This window comes from Diorhabda carinulata, chromosome X (assembly GCF_026250575.1).
Source record: "Diorhabda carinulata isolate Delta chromosome X, icDioCari1.1, whole genome shotgun sequence".
In the NCBI taxonomy this organism is placed as follows: Eukaryota; Metazoa; Arthropoda; class Insecta; order Coleoptera; family Chrysomelidae; genus Diorhabda; species Diorhabda carinulata.
In genome coordinates, this window is record NC_079472.1 from 26787273 (window position 1) to 26813764 (window position 26492).

The 26492-nt window shown below is 31.9% G+C and overlaps 2 protein-coding genes across 2 annotated transcripts in view; one reads left to right on the plus strand and one right to left on the minus strand.

The window, feature by feature from the left end:
• Positions 1-26492, minus strand: part of LOC130901943 (growth arrest-specific protein 2-like) — a 69006-nt gene that overhangs the window by 36907 nt on the left and 5607 nt on the right. The gene's annotated exons all lie outside the window — the stretch shown is intronic.
• On the plus strand, positions 18703-26473 carry LOC130902418 (juvenile hormone acid O-methyltransferase-like). Its single transcript, XM_057814558.1, has 4 exons — positions 18703-19101; positions 20637-20911; positions 22809-22963; positions 26366-26473. Exons 1-4 carry the CDS (start codon positions 18725-18727, stop codon positions 26471-26473), a joined length of 915 nt encoding a protein of 304 aa, XP_057670541.1. The 5' UTR covers positions 18703-18724.

Below are 26492 nucleotides of genomic sequence, written 5' to 3' on the forward strand. Positions count from 1 at the left end.
TGCGTCAAAATTTTGGAGGTCTTTCCTATGACAAAATTTCCTCAACCTGTCCTTTTCCCAAATATCACCCTTAAAAAGTGGTGACTAAAATTAAATTCTGTTTTTTTTCTAAAATTTATGTTATAAACTTGAAATTATGTCGCAAAGGACTAACCATGGGTATTTTTTCAATATACCTGTTACATACCAGGGTGAAATTAGCAGCCTTTACTTTATTTTATATGAAAAATTGTTTTATTTGATAATATTTTATATTCTTAAATTTTATCCCGAAAGTAGTAACTCCAGAGGAAAAAAGTTAGCACCATAATTTTTAATTTTTTTAATAAATTGTGTGGAAAACACTGAATATGTGAGATTCATACGATTCATAATAAATGCTGGACATAACCACCTCTAGTCAAAACTTGTCAAAAAGTTATTTGTTTGAATTCAATTTGCGATAGAGACATTACTTTTCCGCCCCTCTTTGTATTAAAGTTTTCTTATTTTAATCCATTAAAATAATATTACAAATGTTTTTGACTTTCATTTCACACAATCAAAACAATGGACTGAAAAGTGAGAACCTGCTCCAAAGAAGGCAAAGATCATCAGCAGACAAGGTCATGATGTCGATTTTTTGGGATAAGCGTGGGATACTATACTATACATTCACTATCTTGGAAAAGGAAAAACTATCGGAGAGTATTATGCGAACTTATTGCAACGTTTGAGCAAAGAAATAAAGCAAAAACGGCTGCATTTGGCTAAGAAGAAAGTATTGTTTTATAAAGAAAATGTAACAGCTCACATTACAATGGCCAAAATTGATGAATTATCGTTTTAATTGCTACCCACCAGAATTAGCCCGCTTAGATTATTTAATATTCACAGACTTGGAAAAATAGCTCAGTTTTTCCATCAATGAAGAGTATGTGGAGCTGAAATGAGATCACGCTAAAAAATAAATATATTTTCTCCAAAATTTTTGTGTTTTATTTGTTTTTAAATTGTATGTAGAAATAATAATAGAGATATTTGCAATTAAAATATCTTTGCGAAACACCGTGATTTACACAAACAATAACATCATCCTACACAGCTTTCAAAATTATTACATCAATACATAACACGCAAATGACAAATGATAAGCAATCGTCAAAAGAAGTTAATTTAAAATACTAATAAATAAATGAATCTGATTTTCTAATTATTAATCGCCTACAGATTGTTCTCGCGATAATTGCTCACATCACTTTTATGGAATCTTCACGTCTTTATATTCTAATTAGGACACCTACAATTAAAAAACTTATGTTGTATATTTGTTGTTGATATCATGGCTGATTTTAAAACACAAACATCAAAAGGTGATGTTTTTATTTTACAGTTAACGAATACAAAGAACAGTTGGTGGCCACAAATGATTAACCTGATTGAGTCTATCGATTTTTACACTTTCAGTTCCTAAGAGTAAAATCAATGTACAAAATCAACTAACTGTATACAAAATTGAATATATAATACTATTAGATGCAATAATATTTTGAAAAAGGCGATACCTTGTATATTTTACTATTTTTGAGAAATTAAGAACTACATGGCAAGCTCAGTATGCAGTTTTCAAGTAGTAGGCTGTATATCAGATTTTTGACATTGAGAAATAGTATATTATTCAATGAGGTGTAAAGTAGATCAAAATTCAAGTATCAAGTTTTTTTGTAATTCATCAGATTTGTATCGAACATTACTGAAAGTTATACTACGAATGTTGCTCGAAGAGTAAAGGCGGACCACATAGTCACCATCTGCTCTATTCTTGAGAAGAGCTACGAAAGCAACATAAAATTTCATCAGCTCTTCATAGACTAACGGAAGCTCACGAAAGCGTAAAAGTAAGCTACCTCTATGAAACGCTGAGTATACTTGTTATGCCAGACAAGCTAATAAAAGTGGTGGTCGTGACTCTATGTATCTCCAACTGCAAGGTGAATGTAGTCGGCCCAACATCACGTTGATTCTCTTTTTTGTATTCTTCTCAACCTGAGATTCGAAAGACTAACAATTAATACAGAAAGCGTATGCAGACGATGTTGACCTGCTAAGCCGAAATAAAGATTAGAGAGGACTTCCGGATACTCAATGAAGAATCCAATCAAGCAGAGCACAGTTTGAACGAAGCCAAAACGAAGAGCTGAAGCAACGAGACTGAACTGCAGATATAAGAGAGAATGAAAGCTGAAAACAAGGCGTATTACAGTGCCCAGAAGATGCTGAAATCCCGCCCACTCAGCAGGTGCATAAAAGAGAGGATCTGTTGTACAGTATTAAGGTCAGTTGTCATGTCTGCTTCTAAAACCTGGGCAATATCTGCTAGAGACTCAACTCGTTGGAGAGGAACGTTATTCAGCGCATCTATGGCCCAATCCAAGACCAAGGAGAATGGTGCATCTGTAGTAACGCTGAGACTTACGCCTTTTATGGAAATCCCAGCCTGTTAGCAGAGATCAAGAATGCGAAACCAAGATGTTTTGGTCACATCGAACAGTTGCCCGGGGGTTAAGGAGTCAAACTTGAATGGTAGGACGACGTAAAATAGGACCTAAAGAACTAGTCCGAAACTGGCGGAGAAAAGTACAACATCAAAAAAAAAATGGAGGACAGTTGTCCGTGAGGCCAAGGTTCTTCAAGGACTGTAGCGCCGATTGATAATGTATACTACGAGTGTAACAATAAATAGTAAGATACAAGTACTGAATTTATTTTCACCGTCATTTATAAGTCGCATAAACGTTGTCTTTGTCTTAACTATAATGCATATATGTCGAGTTTACTCATGTGCTTCTGTAGATATTTGTGGTACAAGTTGTGTGGACATTTTTACTATTTTTTACTTCTATGTCATCTGATACTGCTAATTCTCCTAATGTATCCAACAAATTCGATGAATTTGCGTTATAGTCACCTCTTTTAAAAATAAGTATTTAATAACCTCGCGTTATTCGACATATTCGAATACAGTAGGCACGTTTCAACATATTTCGATTGGTCAGTTTCTGGCGTGAGTCTAAATATAAGTATGAAGTGATAATAAATAATTATTTTGATATATAACCTTTTCATAATAAAAGACGAATTTACCTTCCTCTATCCTATTGCAATTCCATACAAATGTAATACTAAGACGGCCAGAAAAGATCGATTTCTTTAATCTCTGATCCATATGGATTATTTCGTGAAATCACATTTTAATTCTTTTTGTTTTACCACATCGCATTTACATTAACTCACGCAATATTCACAAAATACATAATTAAAAATCATCTGCTTTAATAAAAGCTTTCGCTTTCACCACTATCAGTATATAAATTACCAATTAATTAAGCATTAAACAATTCACACAATAAGCTAGTGAATGTAATTTCCTTAATCCGTTAAAAGAGCGGAAACTAAAAAGTATTCGAAAAGTAAACGAAGGGAGTTTCTCCTACAGTTCAGGAAATAAAATCACGAGATTCGTCGCTTTTTAATCACATTGTTTCAGGCTAGTAGAACACATTCTCACAGGTCTTGGATTAGTAGTTGTCCGGTCAATGACCATTTTCTCATGTATTTATCTCTTACAGCACCAATTTTCATAAAAATATGGATTTAGGTTCTACTTACCCTCTATTTCAAAATCTACTCTGTGCCGAGGGTTGCTTTTTCGAGTACGTAAATCGATAAAACTTCATAGAAGAAAAGTTACTTAGAATGTGTCAATTATTTATAATATTTGCAGACCAAATACAAACGGAATTATTGCTTGTTAAAAGTTGGTTGGTATTTTCAAAAGGCCATAATAGAAAGTTTCTACGTCCAATAACTAAAAACCAATGCATTGTTCATGGAAAACTCATAAATCCTTTTCTGAAGTACTTCAATTTTCATTTTTGACAGAAGCTCATAGCATCAAAACTAAGCGAATAATGTCGACTCGAAGAACTAAACGAGTTATGGGGAAAAAACCTAAAGCATTTTTGTAGAACTTGCATATGGTATACTGATGAATACACATTTCGATAAAATTTTTGAATGATAATTATTTTAAAGGTAGTTTTTAGAGGTGAAAACTGTTTAATATATTAGAAATTGTTTATCGACGTTAAATCAAAGTATTTACAAATAAGTGCACGCTCGGAAGTAGTATTTTATAAATTATTTCGTATGGTTTTAGTTTTCCCCCTAATTAATAGAAAATAACCCCCGCCTCAAGGTGAATATTAAAGAAGATGGTAGATAGAACCGGAATCTAAATTTTTATGCAAATCAATTATGTTTAATCAGTTGAATAACTGCTTACTAATCTGTTAATTTTTTAATGATATCTGTCATAAGGGGTGGGGGTGTTAAGGGCCCAAAGTAGTTGAGAAATCATAAATTATATTAAAAATTATTAATTGACATTCATTTAACTGATATAAATATGATTTCATTTGATTAAATGCTCCAATATAAGTTTTTAAATATTTTTTCGAATAGGGGTGGTTGTTAGTCTAAAAAAGAAAATAGAGATAAATAGAAACTAGATTCAAATTTTTATAAATAAAAATCCTTGCTGTATGGGATAAATACATAGTTTCACTTTTTTATCGTCATTGACTGGACAATATATCAATTCTGATCTTGAAATTGAGACTTCAAATATAGAAAAGTGTTCATATGTCAAATCTAAATATTTTTCATAAATTCCATCTTTGATGTGATTCTACAATCTATTACCGGCGTTTCACACAAAGAGGAATTAAAAAATAGTATCTATATTTATTCAGATCACAACAATACCAAACAGTAATTGTTTGTGTGAAATTAAAAGGCGGTTCTAGTATTCAGCGTTAAGCATATCATTTACATGTGTTAAGGTTTTTATAGGAAATCAAGCGTCGAAGAAGTAGACCAGCGTAGTAAATTTAAAAACTAGGTTAGTTATTTTATGGTAACACAAACTTAAACTTATAATTTATCAGATCAAAATTTGAATAGTTTATAATCGTTTTATCTACAGGGTGTTTCTATATTCGACCGACAATGCTCTACCACAAAGAGATCTCAATAAATGATTCATTTTGATATAGGAATACGAACCCTTACGGGACCTAGTTGCTGAGATATAAAGTGTTCAAAACTTTAAATCAAAATAAAAAATTTGCCATAAATCAAGAAGACCTTTAAATTTTTTTTTCAAATTTGGTGACCAATATGCTCCTTAATAAAGTAATATTTTGACATAAACAAACTTTGGAAAAATTTAACCAGTGGCGCGCTGTCAGGGTTAGTTGTCACTTTTATCATACTATTTTTTACGCCCTCGGAGCAAATTCTTGTTTTAATTTTGTTTTAAATTGCCTAATTATTTTTTGTTAAAAACTAATAACCTAAATGAACGGTGTTGTAGAAATTTCGGTTAATGTGTGTGCGGGTATGGTTGGAGATTGCTTAATCGGACCTCACATTTTACCAAATAAATTAAATGGAGCAATTTTTACGCGCTTTCTGGAAGAAATGTTGGATGAATTGTTGAAGAATGTACCGTTAAATATTAGACAACACATGTGGTATCTGTTCATTTTGCTGCATAGGAAAGAAATTACTTAAACAGACGTTTTAGAGAAAAAAAGGATTGGTCGGGGTGAATCCAATTGTTCGCCTCCAAGATCACCAAGATTTATTTTCATTGCCAATTTTGTTATTATTTTAATAAATTTTTATTTGAAATTGAGATTATGAATAATTTTTACTTGTTTTAAACTACTTACGCTTAATCATTATTCGAAATTAAATGAATATTTAATTAATTTGTAAATTACTTACGTGCGCAGACTTTTGTTTCCGTTCATTTTAGCTCTATAATAGGTTATTAGTTTTTAACTGAAAATAATCAGGCAATTTGAACCAAAATTAGGAGAAGAATTTGCTCCAGTGGCGTAAAAAATAAGGGGATAAAAGTGACAACTAGCCCTGACAGCGCGCCAATGGTTAAATTTTTCCAAAGTTTGTTTCATTAAGTAGCATATTGGTCACCAAATTTGAAAAAAAAAAAATTCAAAAGCGTTATTGATTTATGGCAAATTTTTGATTTTAATTAAAAATTTTGAACACCCTATATCTCAGCAACTAGGCCCCGTAAGGATTCGAATTCCCATATCAAAATGAATCATTTTTTGAGATCTTTCTTTGATAGAGCGTTGTTTGTCGAATATAGAAACAAACTGTATATTCCCTGTATATTCATTATTTATGTTAATATTACCAATAGCATTAACCATCATTTTAGCAAATAATTCTAGATAATAGGAAAGTAACAGTTACTTTTTTACTAATATGAGAAATTGTAGTTTATGTAGTGTCTATCACTATAATTTACTTAATTAAACTTACTGTATTAAACAATTACATTTTTGAGTCGATCGTGGAGATTTCTGTACAGGATGGTATTTGAGGATAATAATCTCAGTACCTCACTTTATTCAATTTACTCTGTTAGTTTTCTATTTGTTTTTCTGTTTAGATAAAATTTTCTAATAAAATGTTTACTTTTAATCTATTGACTTTAAATTTCGTGTCATTCCTCTCTTTTCAAGACAATACATGAACAAATTATGTGAGCCTCGTTAATAAATAAAGGAGGACGTGGTGGACAAAACGCTTCAATTGAGCAATATTAAAAAATATTCAGTGATAGTGTTAAAAAAAAATACTAATCACTCCAATAGATCGATTGGTTAGTTGATTGGTCAAAAATGGTGTACACGTGCAATTTCGGCTCACAACAATGCCAATTCAATAAAATCCTACTTTAATATTGAGGAAGAATATCATAATCAAATTATTAACAGCATGCGTATGGGAAATACATCTTCATCAGTTGTAGAAATTAACACCTCTGGATTTTTACTTGATTTTTCTTTTATTCATTGCACTTTTGAATAAATTGTTTGTGCTCTGTTTTTCTATGATTATCTGAATCTGAATAGCCCTGGAAAATTCATAAATGCTCAAAAATTTCATAGAAACTTACCATAATTGATAATAATTATTAATGTCCTTGGGTTATTACTACTGAATACTAACGTATAAAGTGATGAAGTTAGAGCATTGCAAAGTGGTTGTAATGTGTGAACAAACAATTAAAGAGTAAATTAGTATACTAAGTGGGTGATGTTTATAGTAAGTTCGGAATCAGTAGGATAAAATTTAATGAATATGTTTCATTATGTAACGTTTACCCCTTTAGGTATTGGGAAAGATTTTCGAAAATGTAAAAAAAAACAAATCATATGAAACATTAGATAACAGTTCAGGTGTATCCATTTATCTTTGATAATCAAGGTAAAGTGTCGGCTTGGATATAGAGGCGCTCATAGAAAAGAGTAAAAACAAAAATTTTCGAGAAATTTGTATCGAAACATTAAAAATAAAAGAGGCCACAACCAGAAGGCTCCTTATGTTCTAAAAACAGAGAGGGACATTTAATAATGATTAAAAATAAATAGATTCCCACAGTATTTAGAAGAATTAGTGAATAACGATGAAGAAGAAAAGTATAAATGAAAGTAAATCGGAGGAAGAAATTAGTGAAGAGGAAATTCTAGCAATAACGGTAGCAACAAAAGGGAAAGTGAAATAATGCTCAAGACATGTAAAGAATAATGAGAGACACCAATGTTCTGATAGAAATATAGAGGTGAAAAATTGATCTAAAGAATATGGCTCTTGTTGATATAAGTGCAGCGTGAAAATAAGATCCCTGAAAATTAGAGCACGGCATTGATTATACCAATTCATAAAAAAGGTTACAAAGAAGAATTCAATAACTATAGCAGAATTGCACTTTTGAATGTAAAAATCAGAGTTTAGGAAAAAATACTTTGAAACAGGTTAGAAAAATACTACGAAGAAAATGTAGAAGAGTACCATTGAGATCGACAATATACCAAATTTACATTATGAAGCAACGACTACAGGCAGTTCTATAATAACCATTAAGAGCAAAAAATGTGAGGCAATGGACTATTTTCAGATAAATCGTTAAGATTTGTGAAAATGACGATATTAAAAACCGAGAGTGAATTATATTCAATTCAAGGAAGAGAAAGGTCTTGTATTTGGGATTCACTATGACAAATAAAGGAGACGAAGAAATAGAAAAAAGAAAAGCAAATGGCAGTAAAGCAGCGGGAAACTTTCCAAATAGAGCTGAAACTTATCAAATAGAGCTAAAATAAGAATGTACTAAACAATACGACAGTTATCTACGAATGTGAAACCTGACTGAAGGTAAACAGTTCACCCTCAGTCTCTGAAGACGATAACTTGGTTATTGAAACGCGTATCAGACAATGTAATTGTGTGTTGGTGTAGTGGTAAAGTAAATAGTTTGTTCAGTATTGAATAATTAGTTACAAATTTTTTATTTAAAGTGGATAATGAATTATTGGATAATGGAAAATTCATATGAGCGATGAACCATTAATGGTTGAAAAAAAAATAAAGGTAGTTGTTGAGAAGATTTCAGAATAACTGAGGATACCGGTGCTAGAATGCATATGATATCGTTGACTGAGGTATTACCAATATGTTTCTGAGTATGCTTTTCATTTAAGACAATTGTGGAAATCGAGGATAAAATATCATGAATTGGATTGCGAATTACTTCCATATATTTTGATTTTTCTTCATCTTTTTATCCAAAATCTGTGTTTTGTTCAAATAGTTACGGACTTATTCACCCGCCCTCGTGTTTAACAGAAAAAGTTATAATATCTAACGTGACAATGAGAACAAAGAAAGTAGGTAAAATAAAGATTGTTTCACAGACATTAACAAATAAATGATATACTAATTTTGTTATCGTATTTCTGTTAATAACTTTCAACGTTTATTCATGTTAATTTTTACGAATAGATATTTTTTGATTACTTTATTCGTTGTTTATCTAATAGTTATCTGAAATCTGGAAGACTATTATGAATATAATTACCTATTGCGCTTTCAAAGTTTCACGTAAACTTAATCTGAAATATTCCATTTTGACTATTGATGATAGAATTTTTTAAAAATAGAAATAAAAACATTTCAACAAAGTATAAATTTTCATTTTTCCTTAGTGACGTTTATCCAATTGGTATGAATAGTTTTAGAACTACAAAATTTACTATTCCGCGAATATTTCACCAAACACAAAGTAGCGTCTGTTTGAGATGCAAACACGGTACTTCATGGAGATTTACTTCAAGATTGCTACTACCTTTTGCTTTTTAAATTACCGTAACAATTTTGTATGATGCTGTTGAAGCAATACTTTGCATGCCAAGGCACGGTTAGATATTTTCTCTACAGGCAGATTAAGCCAAACCGAAACACCTACTCTGCTCTCTTTTCCAGTCTATTACAAATGTTTTTGATTGGTCAGTCAAAAAAGAAAGGTTGAGGAAGAGTTATTCGGTTGTCTGATATATATTTGAGTTCAGTTCTACCATTAGCATGTCATTATCTAATTTTATTTGTTTTCTTGATCGATAGGAGTCAGAGATCAAGATTATAATATTTGAATTTATGGAAATAATTTTAGCGCATTCACGAATATCTAATGCACTTGAATAAATATCGCAAATGTTTTGGCCACAAAAGTGGCATTATTACCCTTTGAGAAACTCACCAAGCCTACCAGATAAGCTCCTCTGTTATTTGGCTGACTATCACTGCAAATTGCAAAAATATAACCTTAAAATATCTTCAATATAACTTCAAAGTACATAATTAGGTGATAAATGACAATATAATATAGACATGCGCAGAAACCAAATTATTCGCATGTTCTCTAATAGTGTGTCTCTTGTGGCTTTTTTCCTGCATTTTATTCTGATATTTCTTTGCAATTATCGCCACTTCAACAGATCAAATTGCCATATGCTTATATGTCATATAGTTATTCATTTACTAGTATCATATCCATATCTAAAAGTTACCGGGACTTGTCATGATGAGAGGTTTTTACACTTTTTTTACGCTTCATTTTGTCAATTCAATCCAATTATATTTGTAGATTATATTTATGTTTTGAATTCATCAAATTATAGTACTTTTATTTTTTTATATTCACATTTACAAAAACATTTGCAAAATTAGAGTTAAAAGTATTACGAGATGGACTAGTTTGGATACTTCTTTGCTTCTAATTTTCATTTAAATTCGCATGTCTCGGGATGTTTTCACTTTGATTATTATTACCAAGAAATACATTCGTTTTATAAAATTTCCAAAGTTCCCAATCCGTAAAATAATTTCATTTCTGCACGTATTTCGGTTAATAATTCTATTATTATTTTGTGTGATCAAGAATGAAATCATTGATTAAAGTAAATAACTGTAAAGCAAGCGGTAACATATAGTTGCAACTGAAACAAAACTGAACGGAGCTCATTGTCCGTAGTCTATTATAGTACCTTTAATTATTGCTGATAGTTTAAAGTAGTTGCTATATATTATTCTACGCTTAAATTGCAAAAAAATAAGATGTACACGTTGATATAACCAAATTAATATATTTTCAATCTACTTTTGTAGAATTCGAGGAATTTGTATCACTGAAAATTAATTTCTCAACTCTACACATACCAACTCCTCCTACATCTGTAGATGTTTGATAAAAGATGAGGACTACAATCAATTGGTTGTCCACAGCAATCATGAAGGAATCTATGACTTATTAGTATGAAAAAACAATAGAAACAAAAAGAATCTCATAAAGGGCAGAAGATAACTGCACTCGGAATCATTGCTGTCTTAAAAACTACTGCACAAACAGCACTAGAAGCATTTATATTATAGAACACATACTATATGATCAGAAAAAGGACTTTAAGGAAATAATAATAAACATCTCAATCGTCAAAAATTACTCGGTAACAAAAAATGGAACAGTAGTTGGAACTGAACATCCAAAAGTCGTAAAGTAAATATTAAAAAGTGGATGTAATATCCTTCAAGTATAAATTTATGCAGCAGAGAAGGTTACCAAACTGTTCAGAGAAAATGGTGCGTCAGAAAGATAACAATCTACGCATATAACGTTGAAAACAAATCTAGATTCATAGCACTAAACTAAACCACTGATGAGTAGCTGGACCCTATGAAGTGAAAGGATACTCTAAAGTATGTAGGATTTCAGAAACTGCCACTAACGAATTGTTAAACAATATATTGACACAGGAAAAACAAATTGTTCTGTTGGCACAAGACACCAGAAGTGGAGGGTCACAACGGCTAACTATTACAGAGAGTGCTACTGAGAAGAAGAAATAATCGAGCATCTACACTGCCAAAACCCAGACTTGAAGAGAAAATGATTTCAAATGCTGGGAGAAATGGAAAAAGTGGAGAATTTCGGTTTAAAGCTTAAAAATAATTTATAAAAAGGAAAAAGATGAAAATGTGCTATTCAATCAACTAAGTTTAGTCATCTAGTGCGTCTCTGGTGTTCGAGTGAACCTCAACCTTACGAGTATGGATGCTTGGATATGATTTTCAACCACTTACAATACAGGCAATCGACTGCATAGTTAGAGTGAGAACCAATGGATTAGATTTTTTTCTATGATCATGGCCGATAAAAAATTTAGACCGGTATAATAGGTTGCGTACTGTCACTTCAGTTTGTAATCAGTACTCCACTGGTTGGATGTTAAATTTAAGTAAGTCGACAGGCTTGCTGATAACCCTCTCTTAAAATGGTGTTTATTACAATCTTGAAATATAAACATAATGAACTTCTTCTTCTTCTTACGTTAGGACTAGGTCCTGTATTTTTATCAAAGGTTTGCCAGGAGTAGTTGGAATGCTGAGGACCAGCTTTCATACCACCTTATAGGTGGTCGTCCAGGAGATCGGGTTGTGTCTGATTTCTTTTCCTTTGCAATTTTTGCTAACCGTTCATTTGGTATTCTGTTAACATGATCTCTCCATTCTCTTACTACATCCTGAATATCGCACATGTCCCTTATTTCTTCATTTCTCTTCTGATCGAGTAACGTATGTTCTGTTATTGATCTCAGAGTTCGCATTTCTGTTGTTCTTAGGAGCCGTTTAGTGATTGTGTTCTCCGCTCTAGTTTCTATTGCATATGTCATGACCGGCCTTACGCAAGTTTTATATATTCTAATTTTACATTTTGTGCTCATGTATTTATTTCGTCAAATTAAATCTCTAAGGTATTCTGATATTAATGCTGCCTTCGTTGTTTGTGCTTTTACTACTTTTTCTAGATTTCTATCGCTTGTTATGTTTGTCTCTAGATATTTGAAGGACATCACTTGTTCTACGCTCTGATCGTAGATCGCTAGTTTACATCTTCTCGATTCTTTTGATATTGTGGTGAGAGATTTCATTTTTTTTGTGGATATTTGCATGTTGTACGTGTTCGCTATTTGTTGGAATTTATATAGGAGCTTCTGAAGGTTATCTTCGTCTTCCGAGATGATTACTGTGTCGTCAGCATTATCTCTTTGTCTCCCATTCGGTATCCTCTCCCGGCTTGTTTTGCTTCGTTGATGATTTCGTCCATTATAATATTGAACAGGATTGGGCTTAGGCTATCCCCTTGTCTGATACTAGTTGCCCCAGGTATTTTATTGCCTAATTTGTTTGCCGTTCTCACAAAGGTATAATTATCGGTGTTAAGTTTTTCGATAACTCTTATTATATTGGGTGAACGTTCATTTTTTTTAGTAGAGTTATAACATCAGTTAAGCGTATCCTATCAAACGCTTGGGTGAGATCAATGAAGCACATAAAGGCTGCCTTATTTAACTCTATGGCTTTTTCAGTTATTTGGCGAATTAAAAATATAGCATCTATAGCAGATCTGTTGTTTCTGAAACCTTGCTATTCTTCACATATGCCGGTAGAGATTACTTCTTCTGCTAAGATTTTAGTGAATAGTTTCAGAACCGTACTCATTAGGCTAATGCCTCGATAATTTTGAGGATCGGATTTTTGAAAATCGGTATCAGAATACTTTCTTTCCATTCAGATGGTCCATTTTTGACCTCTAGTATTTTATTGAAGAGGGATTGTAGTTTATCATACAGTGTGTCGCCTCCATATTTGATCATTTCGTTTGTTATTCGTCGATGTCTGTTTTATCTTGGCTATCATTTGTTGTATTTTATGCAGGGAGAAAATCCTATTTTGTATTCCATTGATGTTTTCATCTTCGTAAGGTAATTCCTGTGCTGATACGTTAGCTTGTGTTGAGCTATGAAGTTTTTCAAAATGTCTTTTCCATTCGTCTGCCGTGATTTTTGTGTTTTGTATGTATTCGTTTATGGGTTTTCCCCTATCCCTCAGAAGATTCCATATTTTTTTCTGTCCTCCATATAAGACATGTTCCATATCATTCAAAAACTTCTCCCAGTGATCTCTTTTAATTTTTCTAATATTTTCGTTGATCCTATTTCTTACAGCTTTATAGTCATTATACGTTGTTGCATTGGATCTGTATTACAGGTACGATTTTCTTTTCTCTTCGGCTAGGATCTTGACTTCTTGTCTAAACCATGGTTTTGTATTTATTCTTCTCCCTTTTTTATAGTCCTTCTTCCACAGGCTTCTTCTGCTGCTTGTAGAATATTAGTTCTTAGTTTTGTCCATGCTGTTTCGATGATAATGACATAATGATGACATAATGAACAATAACTCAATAACTCAACGAGAAACTTACTTTTAAGGACAATCGAAAAAGAAAATGAATAATTGTGTAAATTACCGAATCACACTAAACTAATTACTTTATAAACGAAAATCGGATTTAAACTAGAAAAATTATCTCGAATACTTCTGTTTGTATTGATGACATTTTCAATTACTTCGACAGTTGAAAGGTTTTGAAGGTGTTGTTTAAATTGTGTCAAAATAGAATACAAAGTCACGCATTGATTTTGATGCCAAAATTATATAATGTTTTAGTTTAATTCCCACTTTAATTCTTTCACCAACTGTTTTTTAGTTTGGTTTTATAATAGAGCTTCAGTTATACAAATCAGCTTACACTATGTAACAGGAACTTGAATTTCCTCCTAATCAAAAAGTCGGATTAATTTGAAATTTTTGCACATTCATTGAGGACCGAAAACTATATAAAAATTTGATAAATTTATATCATTATTCTTACTAAGAATCACCAGAATAGCATCTTCAGATAAAGAATTTTTGTACTGTGGAACAGATGGCAAAACAGTACTTTCATAAATTCGTAGGAATTTTCTTGTTCGGTACACCTGGAGGACATATAATGGATTGTTTGAATTACATTTTACCACCTATAAATGATTTAGATATTATTTTCAGGTTTCAAAGTAAAAATGAAGTTAATTTGGAATAATTGGATTGTGTAATTTCAAATGAAGCTGTAAGAACTTGACCAAATGAATCATTATAATGATAGACACTACGTCACTCGATGTTTCTACCCAAGATTAAAAAAAACAGACAGAAATAATTTTGGATATAATTTGTATCCTCGTACTACCTAGGCTTTAATTCAAGGTTAGTACTATAATGTAAATTATCATTAAAAAGTACAATATCGTGTGTCATTACAAGAACGACCCATATATTTCAACTCATTAAAAGCAGCTAGACTTTTGATTTTATTAACGTGATTCAAGATCTGTAAATAAACCGTCTAATAAAAGAGGCAAAGGCCATTGGACTTTAAATGTTTAAATTGAATATAAAACAAATTTACGCGATGTGAAACAGAATGAGTGGCAATTGCATTATCAGGATGCTCTTGTTATTGTTAAACTACTACTTTCCCACGCACATTCGCCAATATCCTAGTAAAAAATAATTTTACTGAAAATGGCACCCAAAATCATTTTATAGTCCATGTATCGTCGATGCTTATTAGTATTTTATTGATGGATTCCCACATTCGTGTACCGATCCCATTTTAAACTTTATCTAAGAAAAAATTAGATTCTTACAAATGATATATGATAATGGAAGTATTAATTGAACGTAAGTGATTATAATTTTAGATGCTCTTATTTATTTTTCGAGAATATATGAGCAAGTATAGGGAATACGATAGAGCTTTACGAGGTATGGCTTTTAAATAACGAGACTGGTCACGAAAAAGGGTTTTATTATAAAAATTATTCTAAATTCGAATGCCCCCTTCAATATACTTTCCTCCTCTCGCCACTCCTTCCCATACGTTTTTTCCATTGATCGAATCAGTGCTGGAAGTCTTCTTTGGTGAGTGTCTTTAAGTGCTCTGTTGTTTTTTACTTTGCCGCTTCAATCGAGTCAAATCAGATCTCTTTCAAAGCAGATCTTTTTCTAAACTTTCTAACCTTTGGAGGAAATCTGAGCAGACCCGTTGACGTAAAAGCTTTAGGTCAGAAGTCAGATTTTTTGGCACCAACTTCGCACAGACTTTGTCATGTGTAATTCCTTTACTAAAATTTTTCTAACCGTTTCTTTATCGGCATTTACATCCTCGGCAATCATCCGGATGCTCATTCGACGATCTGCACGCATAATTTGGTTGATTTTGGTCACTGTTTCCGGAGTTGAAATAGTCACAGGGCGACCTGGACACTGGTCATCTTCAGTGACTTCTAGGCCCTCACTAAAGCACTTACACCACTCAAAAACATGCATACCAGATAGAGAATTGATCCCATAGACCTCTTGCAACAATTTATAGCACTCAGGCACTCAGAGTTTTTTTCAATTTGACGAGAAATTTGAGTTTGATACGCTGCTCCTGATCTTCATCACAGATGGTTTTCGGCACCAGAAAAAAACACGTTTGTTTCAAACCGCTACTGCACAAATATTATAATAGTGACGGTACGTGCATAGACAAGATATTTAGATACCCAATGCACTACTTGTTTTTAACTCCACTCGTCTAGGGCGCCCTATAGGCGCGCAGTCTCGTTATTTAATAGCCAAACCTCGTATATATATTATTTATTGAATTCAGGAATTCAAATTAAAAATTCATGAATTCAAATTAATGGAGAATTTGAGTACCTAGGATTTACTATGAACAGCAACAATAAAATAGAAGAAGAAATACAGATGAGGTTAAATGCAGCCAGTAGATGTTTTTGGAGCCTATCGAAATTACTTAAAAGTAAACTGCTGTCAAAAAATACGAAAATAAGAATATACACAATCATGATACAGACAGTTTTATTGTATGGAGCTGATGTGTGGACAATTTTCGAAGGAAGAGTATGGAGAATACTAAAAAACAGAGAACTCAGGGACCGGTACAGACGACCAGATATTGTGACTGTCATAAGAAGTAGAAGGATTAGGTGGCTGGACCATGTGAGATGAAGGGATGAAGAGACAACAATAAGGAGAGTGTGGAGAGGTTAACCATAGGGGAGACGCTCACTGGAAGATCAAGGGGAAGATGGAATGACCAAGTGTGTGAAGATGTAAGGAGACTTGGTGGAGGCTGAGGATATAAAATTATGTATGCAACTTGAGCATTATTTGGAATGTATTTATATCAATTCAGCATGGACAATGAAAATAAAATTGAAACCTTGGGAATATGATACGAATGCATTGTAAGAAAACCGTGTAAAATTTTACGGAGCGGGAATTTCAACGAAACATATTCAACTATGTTACTTCTTATAACAGTGTTTATTTCAAAAAAACCTCGCGACAAATAAATCGTGATATGTAAACTTTTCACTAGCTTCTTCTTCAACTATTCGAATTTGTAGGTGTGCATCGCGTCTACAAACAAGAAAAAAAAATCTTAATGTGAAATTGAAAAAAATGAAATGAAGATGAGGAAAACAAAACAAAATTTTATCTTAATAAAGGTATAAATAAATCTTTATTTCGGTTAAACAATACCTAAATCTATTCTATAAAGATATTTTAGCAGTGGTTCTACAAAAAGTCCTTAAAATTTGTAGCCCTTTAAAAGCTATGTCGATAATCTCAATGGAAATAATCAATTTCATATAAATCTAAAAATATTGGGGTCACCCGATGGCATCATGTGAAGAATAAACTCGACTGAAACTCCTTATAGTTAGCAGGCAGTGATAGAACTGTGGGATTACGTTCCACATATTCGTTTCCAATTGAATTTACATTAATGTAAAAAAGGCCTATGACATAGCCACGGTCAACTTTTCTGGTAATACAGGAGTGAACAAGTGTTAATTTTCCAAAATCTCATGTGACAGATTTTGTTTACGGGGTAACGAAAAATGAGATTCACCAGTGAATCTTTTGTACTTAAGAGCAACGCTAATTATTTCGTTTCCAAATATTCAAATTAATAAAAGGTGCTAAATAAGATCACGAAATATTAAAATATATCTATGGCAATGAAATGTGTGCAATTTAAAAGTATAAAAGACTTTGGGGATTGGGGATGTGGGACATTTCGGTCAAAAAGTCAAAAAGAGATCGGAAAAATGGGATAACGCGTCATGCGAAAAGTCGCATTTTATTTGCAAGTTTTAGGCTTTTGAAGCTCTACCTGTTAGTACACATCCAACCTACTCAACAGATTTATCACTCTGCGACTTTTAGCTTTTCCTATAGCTGATATTGATAGAGCTGCAATAGAGAAGAAGAAAGTCATTGTGAGAAAGACTTTCAGAGCTGCTTCAAGTTATGGACTCAACATAAATATAAGTGCATTCATAGCTAAGGGTAGTACTTTGTACTCGTAACAATCAGTTATATTAGATTTAGTGGTACACAGACTTGGACTGACATATTTCTAGCAGCAGTTATACCGGTCATTATCGCAAACACATTTTACAGCTACATAACTGTCTTCATTTCTAGACTTAGGTAAGAAGTATAATACCGGTGATAGAAGTGGATGGGGTTTCCTAAATAGCTTAGGTTGGACGTGAGGACTCAAAATATATAATATAACAAAATAGGTATTGAAACGAGACGCAGAACAAGCCAAACCTAACCTAACCTTACTTAATATAACCTAACTCAACCTTACTTGATAAATTGTTTTTTTTTTAAGTATAGATTCGAACCCAGTTTACGCAATGTCAAGCAATTTTATCAATTTGCTTTCTGTGTGTAAAGTGATATTTTTAAGAGATATTTCTGCTTTTGCGTGCTCAGAACATTTAAAAAAAATTGTATTTACGTGTTGGATAATCGCAGAATACATTAAAAACGTCAAAAAATCACATTGCCGTAGCTCCGCCCCAGCTTCTGCATACCAAACGCTGTTATTGTCGTTAATTCCGTTTCAGAGACAATGATTGTTCACCTATAATCTTTTCCAGTCGAATTGCCGTGTTTTTTATTACACCTTGTATTTAACGGCTGTTTAACTTGATGTTAATTAAGTTATTATCATATTCTTATCATATTTGTATATTTGAATTCAAAATGTTATAATGACATTTTCTATGTATAAATATTTCACATTTATTTATTCAGATCTTTGAATGTTCATGTAACAGTATTTTATTTATTTGAGCCTCGCACACAGAGTCTTTCTTTAAATGAGTATTAAACGCCTTATTTAAATATCATTTTCTTTTAACAAATAAAAAGAAGATAAGGATAAGATACTCTTAATGTATAAAAACATGACGTTTTTTTATTTTTAATGGGTATTTCATACTTTCTTTCTGTTGAAGGAATCACTCTGAGTTGTATAGTACTAATAATGTCCTCCAGTTTTTTTTTGCCGGAATTATACGCTAAGTTTTCTAGAATCCTTCTAACACAACATACCTCACATCTAGTGAAAAAATATAGGTCAGCAATACATTGGCCTAAGAATGCGAGTATTTTAGAATTTGGATTTGGCGATGGGACCAATTATGAAATATCCGTACGACCAAATTTTCCAAACGATTATAAAGAATATATTGCAACCGATATTTCAACGAAAATGATTGATTATGCTAGGAAGTCGGTTTCGTGGCCCAATATGACATTTCAAGAGCTTGCTATCGATACACAATCTGTTCCAGATGATTTCAAAAGTAGATTTGATTTGATTATGAGTTTTTTCACGAATCATTTAGTACGAAATCCCAAGTAAGTTATTTATAATAGAAATATGTAGAAAATTCACAACTTACATACAGAAACTAAAACTGAATATTTATATTCCGAACACATAAAATTCCTTATATAAATGTGATTCCTTTTTATATATTTATTCTTATATGAGAAGCAATAACAGAAATAAATGAATAATAATAATAATAATAAATGAATAATATGCATGAGTCTATTATTCATTTATTATTCTCAATTATTCATTCTTTACTCAAATTCTCAGTAGTGGAGAATTTGAGCACAGAATGTAGAAATAGAATAAATTATTTTGGAAGGCAAAGAGTAAAATTGCGGTAATTCACCAATATGATGGGAATGTACAGAAGATTTTTTGATGCCTCGGTAGGGCTGAAAGATACTGAATACGAGGCCATAATACGAAAACACAAAGAAGAAAATTAGAACTAAGAGCGGGAAAAGAATGCTAGAGTATTGTTAAGTAATCAACTTAAGAATAATAATTCAAATCATTTATCACAATAAGAGGACAATAGAAGATCTCCATGTTTGATTGAATAGAGCAGAATTTGGAAGCGACCACCTTCTGTTTGCCAATACAATAAGGATCTTCTTGTTTCAGTATTTTTTTGAGTACATATTTATTTTTGACGACCTTTTGGCATGGAAAATAGTGATAAAGTGGCATCACAAAATATGCTAAAAATAGATCAAAATGGGCATCATGTTTTTTTTTAAATAGTTGGGATAAGAATTTTATTTTCTGTTTTTGACACTTAAGTTTTTTTTGTTTCATAACTATATATTTTGTCTTACCTAAGATTATCTCTAAACATTTCTTTGCTTCCTCTTAAACTTGCTGCTCCTTTTAATTTGGTAGCTGTTTTTCCTATTGTTTCGTATTCGTTGGTATAAATTCTAAATGATTTAGAAATTCGCATTTATTTTAGAAAACAGAAAGAAGAATTTCTATTTTGATTGTTCCTCTTATCTTATTTTTCATTATTTTTAGTATATTTAATTCATAGAAACCTCAAATTAATGTCAAGTAAGTACATCTAATTTCATTCAAAATATGAAGAATTATCCATTGTTCCTCTTATCACGGTTTCAGTGTTAACTACGAGGATGCAATAATTATGAAACGGGCGAAGATTCTGTAGTACGCATTCCTTGTGCTAGACTAGCGCAATTCATTACCAGTTCAGTACCGTTTGTGACATGTATTTGGCTTAATCTTCGTCTGCAGTGCTAGCGCTATTTTGTTCTTATTTCGTTTTGTCTGAGATTTGGAATAGTTCAAGTTCTTGTGCTCAGAAACCGTCGAATAACAATTGATCAACTTTCAGGGATTTTATGTCGAAGGATATTCCTAGTGTTAAGTTACTGTGTTATGGTTATGACCCAGCACCAAAGCATAAGCCAATGCGATTGTAAAGCTGAGTGCGGTGTTTTGTAAAAATTTATTCAAAACACTTGTTATGTTTGCGTGCTTTTTTGTAATGAAATTTCGAAATCTAATTGCTTATTTTATGTTCAATATATTTTTTTAGACAAATGTACAAAAATATCCACAATATGTTGAAACCAGGAGGACAAACATTTCAAATATCATTGGAACGCAGCCCTTTAGACATAGTTTTCCACAATTTTTCAAAGCATCATAGATGGAATAAATATGGACATGACAAAATTGTATCCCCGTATTATTATCTTCCTAATCCCAGAGAAGGTGTAGAGAATGATATCAAACATGGAGGTTTTAAGGAATATCATTTAAGATCGGAGCCATGCATTTACGAATTTAAAGAAAAAGAAGAATGGCAAGGCAAGAATTATAGGTTTTTCATAAATATAATTTCTGCTCTTAGAGAGATCAAAGACACGATTAGAGAAAATCATTTCAACTGAATGAAGTAAAAATCAAATTTCATTGTAATAATACTGACCTTTAAGAGCAATATAAAGTATAGGGACATGTATGGTTTTCAAGATCATCACAGTGGCATATTATTATCAGAAAAATTTTTGGATTACATTAAAAAATCAATCTTGTGAGGAATACCGTTTATATTGATTGTACAATCTATAAAAATAACGTTAATTTCATGTTTTAAAATGATTATCTAATCAATTTAAGTAACTTGAGATTATACTACTTATATTATTGACAGTTTAACCCAAATTTAACAACAATAGAATTATAGATAACTAATAATTTATTTTGTTATGAAATATCGAATACGTTGTTGCCGATAATGAAAAAAATGAACTTGAAAGAACAAGATCGAAACCCACAAATAGAATGAAAACAGAACTAATTATTCATTACCCAATTTCTTCTGAAAAAACTAGTCAATAATTTTTTAGAGTCTCGTATGATAGCGATGATATAGCGATGAGGAAACGCTACGATATCTAATTTTAAGGACAAATTACATTTGGAAAAGTAAAATTGCTACAAGAAAAATCAAATATTTGAAACAATGGAAAAGAATGAAACAACAAGTGGCACAAAATAAAGAGGAAGTACATATTTACCCAGAATGAGTAGTTGGGATTAAGTTTGATGAAAGTGATCACAATCAAATGTAAATTAACGAAAAACAATATATACCAATACCATATTCAGGTAATTACGAAAATTGATTCGAGAAACTCAGTATATTTCATTAAAGAAATATTTGCAATTATTCTAGAAATTATTGAGATTCCAAATTTTCCTTCAATATCGTCTATATATTGAAAGTGAGTGCTCCAGTATGTTACTTTGGGATCATGAAGACAATACTCATGCATTTTTTATGTAAAAAAACACAAGAGGGTAAACCCTATTACACTCTAATAGTTCGAGTGGTACCTGCGGTGAGGAGATGATTGTAAATATTGATCTTGAACTTCTGTAGGTTGGGGGTTCGGAAAAGACCTGCCATGGAAGCTAATTCGACAGTTTTGACTTCTCCAAAGTGAGAAGTTCCGATACTTTGACGTTCTGAGCTTCTGAAGGCGAGCTCGGTGTTCATGAGCCACGTCTGTCTGTCGAGTAGGTCTTGCTCTAGGTGGACAGCTCGGAAAAGCATGTGCCGAGGTAGTATCGATAAAACATAGTGAGATCAGCGACCTTTCTTCTATGCTCTAAGCTGTCAACTGTCATCTGTCAATTAGATCGCTTATAAGTCGTTTTGCACGAGACCAAAGATGGACGGATCTGGGCCTTGTAGAGGATAAGAACCTGTTGCAGAGTATACAGCTTTTTGATTTTAAAGTTTTTATGAGGCTGCCTTAGCTAATTCGGCTATGTGATTCTGCCAGGACATATTGCTCCCAATCTCACCACCTAACAAGCGAATATGCAGTAATGATGATATTTTATGTCCAAATAGGACCCAATTTAGAGCTGCAGTGGCAGCCTTCTTTGTAAAAACAGCATGCTGCATTAGACTGTTCTACAAGTGAAATATTATATAAATGGAAAAATAAGTGAGAAATTTTGGGTTCAATGGAGTAAATTCCATAGGAAACTTGAACCTGATATTTGATAAAAATCAATATTGTGGATCATTAGAAAGTGAGGCACCAATTAGCATGCAATGAAAGTGTTCACATTCTGTTTAATTCTTGCTCCTAATAGAGCTTGGGTTGAATACTCTTGAATATAAGTTTAATAATATCGTTTTATCAAATTACCAAATTCAGATTCTTTAATTCATTAAATTAATTTTTAGGTTTATTTCTCTCAACAAACCCATTATTATCGAATATTCCAATTGAAGACATTGCAGAATACAAAGAAGATTATTTCAATGAAATACAAAACAATGTGATAGTTTTCGATGAAAAAGTAAATTATGGTGTAGGTATAGTTAAAAATACTCTTCATGTAATTTTCGCCATGAAATAAACCATATTAATGAGATAGTAGTAGTTTCAATCGAATAATTTGATAGATTCCTAATTTTTATCATTTACGTTACACAACTTAGTAAGAAATATTAGCTGTAGTATAAAGTAATTATTAGGTATCGAAAGTTTCAATAATTGTGGAAACTATTCTCATTAGTTTTTCATATAATGAACTATTTTCCGTTCCTAGTAAACCTAAAGTCAGCCTAAATAATGCTTGATAATATGTATTCTAATATTCGTGTGACAAAAACTATGAAAAAAAAAACAAATGAGAGGGCGGTGGTCGCAGATCTTCATAATCCTCTTTAGATTACTTCAATATAAAATACCATGGAATTATTAATCCTTTGGGATATTTTACGACAAATCTGACTGCTTATCTTATCTCCTCGGTTCTACGATTATTTGATTCCTGCTTACTTCCAAAACCAAAATGATTTAGTTTTTGAAACACATATGTAAATATTCCTAGTGCTAGAATACATGCATGTTAACAAGTGTTGTATCAACATACTTTAGGAACCTCTATGCAAAATGGTCATTGAAAATATTGTTAAAAAGTAGGTATGTGTCAAGGAAGCATTTGACATGGGATATTTCTTTTATATTATACGAATAAAAAGGTCCATCGGAAAAAACTGTTATTGATTTCAAAAACAATGAAGTATATAGTTAATGATATCACAGATTCATTCATAGAATTAAATGTAGCAGGGTGGAAAAGCAGAAGTTATTTCTAAGGAGAGTAGGTCGTGGATTCTACAGAAGAATATGAGCATTTGTAATGATCATCAGGAAAGAACTGGGCAGAGGAAACTGAACATATTTAAAAGAAGGTCCAGCTAACTAATTATAAATTGAATGAAGCTCCTTGAAAGTAGTGCCCTTCATTAGCAATGCGTGTATTCTATCGTTTAATCCATTTCTGGGAGGTTTCATATGCTCTGTCTTTGCCTTCTCAGTATCAGGAAGATGGCTTGTTCTACTGCAACATTTTCAGATATATTGTGATTCCTAAATATAGGTTACACTCTCCAGTTATATTTTTCTTATGAAATTTTGTTTTGTCATTTGTTAACAGAAGATATAAAAGGACTCCACCTCACTGTTTACCATAAATTTAGTATAAAACAGATAAGTCAAGTTATTAGGTTTTAGTTTACCTTCAGTCTGTATAATTTTGTTATCGAGGCGCGCGTCAGATAATGTAAGTGTAGTGTAGTGTAAACAGTATGAATATCACCAACTGTTACAGAAATTCTAATTCAGCTTATTGAGCTTACAATTTCCTGTTCACAGATCGCCACAGTTTTGACCAAGAGCTAAAAGAATAATTAATCACCTGTCACTTTTAGCATACTTTCATCTTTTTGGGGATCGAATAACGTTCTTCGTCCTCACCATCCTCTGTTCAATTTTTTACACAAATTTAACTATAGGTAGATAATTTTTGGCAATTGAACATAGCTTTATGAGTTATCAAGATCCATGTCTCGCGATCTCACTAAACCAGCTATATAGCATTTTAAAATGCTAGAGAGGGTATATAATCAGAGTAAGGAATTGCCTTTATAGGAATGCTCCGATATTGAAATAGAACTTAGAAAACTCCAGTACGGATGAGATGAGAAGCCATAGTATGATATGTATGTATTATACGTCCCAAAGAATGATAATATGAATTGAATGCTGAAAGGTATATGGTACGTGAAGTAAAAAAACAGAAAACAATATTTGAATAAATTATACCATTATATCATGTTAGTCGCTTTTTTAATTTCTATAGCCTAATATCTCACACCATTTTAAAAAAGTATGTGATGATATTGTTTAGTTTCTTAATTTGTATATTTATAGAAAGTACGTAATGTTTATTTAAAATTGTCCATTGTGTGAAAAAAAAACGAATTGATTAAGCGTATATTTAGACGGGATTATCTGCATTAAATTTCGTCAGGATTTCGTAATTTAAATCGGATGTTACGAAGAGTAGGTACAATCGGAACCCACGGAAGTTTAACCTTACGTTTAGCGAGTGCCAGCGTGAATAAAAAATAAGGATTTGTGACAACAAATAAAAAGGTGCGTCTATACAGTACAGGACTCGATCAAGTTTCAAATTTGGTATTTTAATACTGAGCATATGTTAGTTTATCATTTTTATTTTGGAAAGCTTTTTCACTTTCTACAAAATAGTAGTAAACTTGATTTCAGTGGAGAGATTACAATAATAGTGAAAGAATTGAAAAGAGTATCAAATATTGAGTTCTTACGACTTGTTATGAGAATGTTTATTAATCAAAGCTTAACTAATATGCTGCGACGGAGAATAATAGAAAAACGTCAAAATTCTTAGTTGATATTAAACAGAAATTGGCAATAAAAAGCTTATGATCAAAAAAATAGTTGTAGTGATTGACAATAAGTTTGGGGTGTAGAAGTGTGAAATTATAGGTAATCTAATTTCAGGATAGGTCATAAAAGATACCAAAATCATTTTTTAAACAAATCAATCTGGTGGAGCGAACAAATTCAAACAGAAACTAAGACAGTAATAATGTTGAAAATGACGTATATCGCCTAAAACAGGACCAGACCAGAGATATTGAGGATACAATGAAACAAAAATGAAACTGCCATTTTGATCTCAGATTTGGCGCAAATTTGAAAATACGATAATCTATTATAGGTGTTAGACATTACTTCTTAATTTGCATAAAAATTTTTATATTATACATAAGTGCATACATGCGAAGATCTTTGAGGTTGTATTTCAAGAAAACTTTTTAGAAGGATGTATTAACTCGATATAATGCGTCTTACAAAGTGTAGTCGTCATTTTAACTTTAATCATTGTAAATTTACCAGTACCATTAATTTAGTGGTGCTAGATTTTTAAGAAAATACTTATTACACAACTCAAAGGAACGGGTATCTTGATATACAAATGATATTCAATACCGAATGCCCTGATTCAGCTATAACAACAAACACAACAGTGTTGTCAGTTGACCACCATTCCAACTAAAACTATAAACATTAAGTATTGGTATTATTTATTTCAGCAGCCCTTTATGAGACGAAATACTAATTTTAACATAATGGTTATAAAAAATCTGATCATTTTGACACACCTGCACAATAATTTTATGATATACACTTGACAACATTGTAACATATACAAAGATCAAAATGGATTCTGTACGGCGTCTAAGTTTATTATATAAGTTTATATAAACTGGAGACGACAAAGATACGAAGCAATTATCAAGACATGCAAAATAAATGAATGAACTAAATAGAAGGAAACAAAAGAACAGGCACCTTAAGCGAATAGTCAATACACGAATTGTAAAAATTACTTGCGATAATTTAGCTTGCAGGAGTATCCGACGAGGGATACAGATATGGAGTGACAACTTTAGATCTGACTAGGCATGGAGGCGATGAAGAAAAAGGCAACTTGTCTAAATTACAGAATTAAGCACACGAAATTCAAGGTA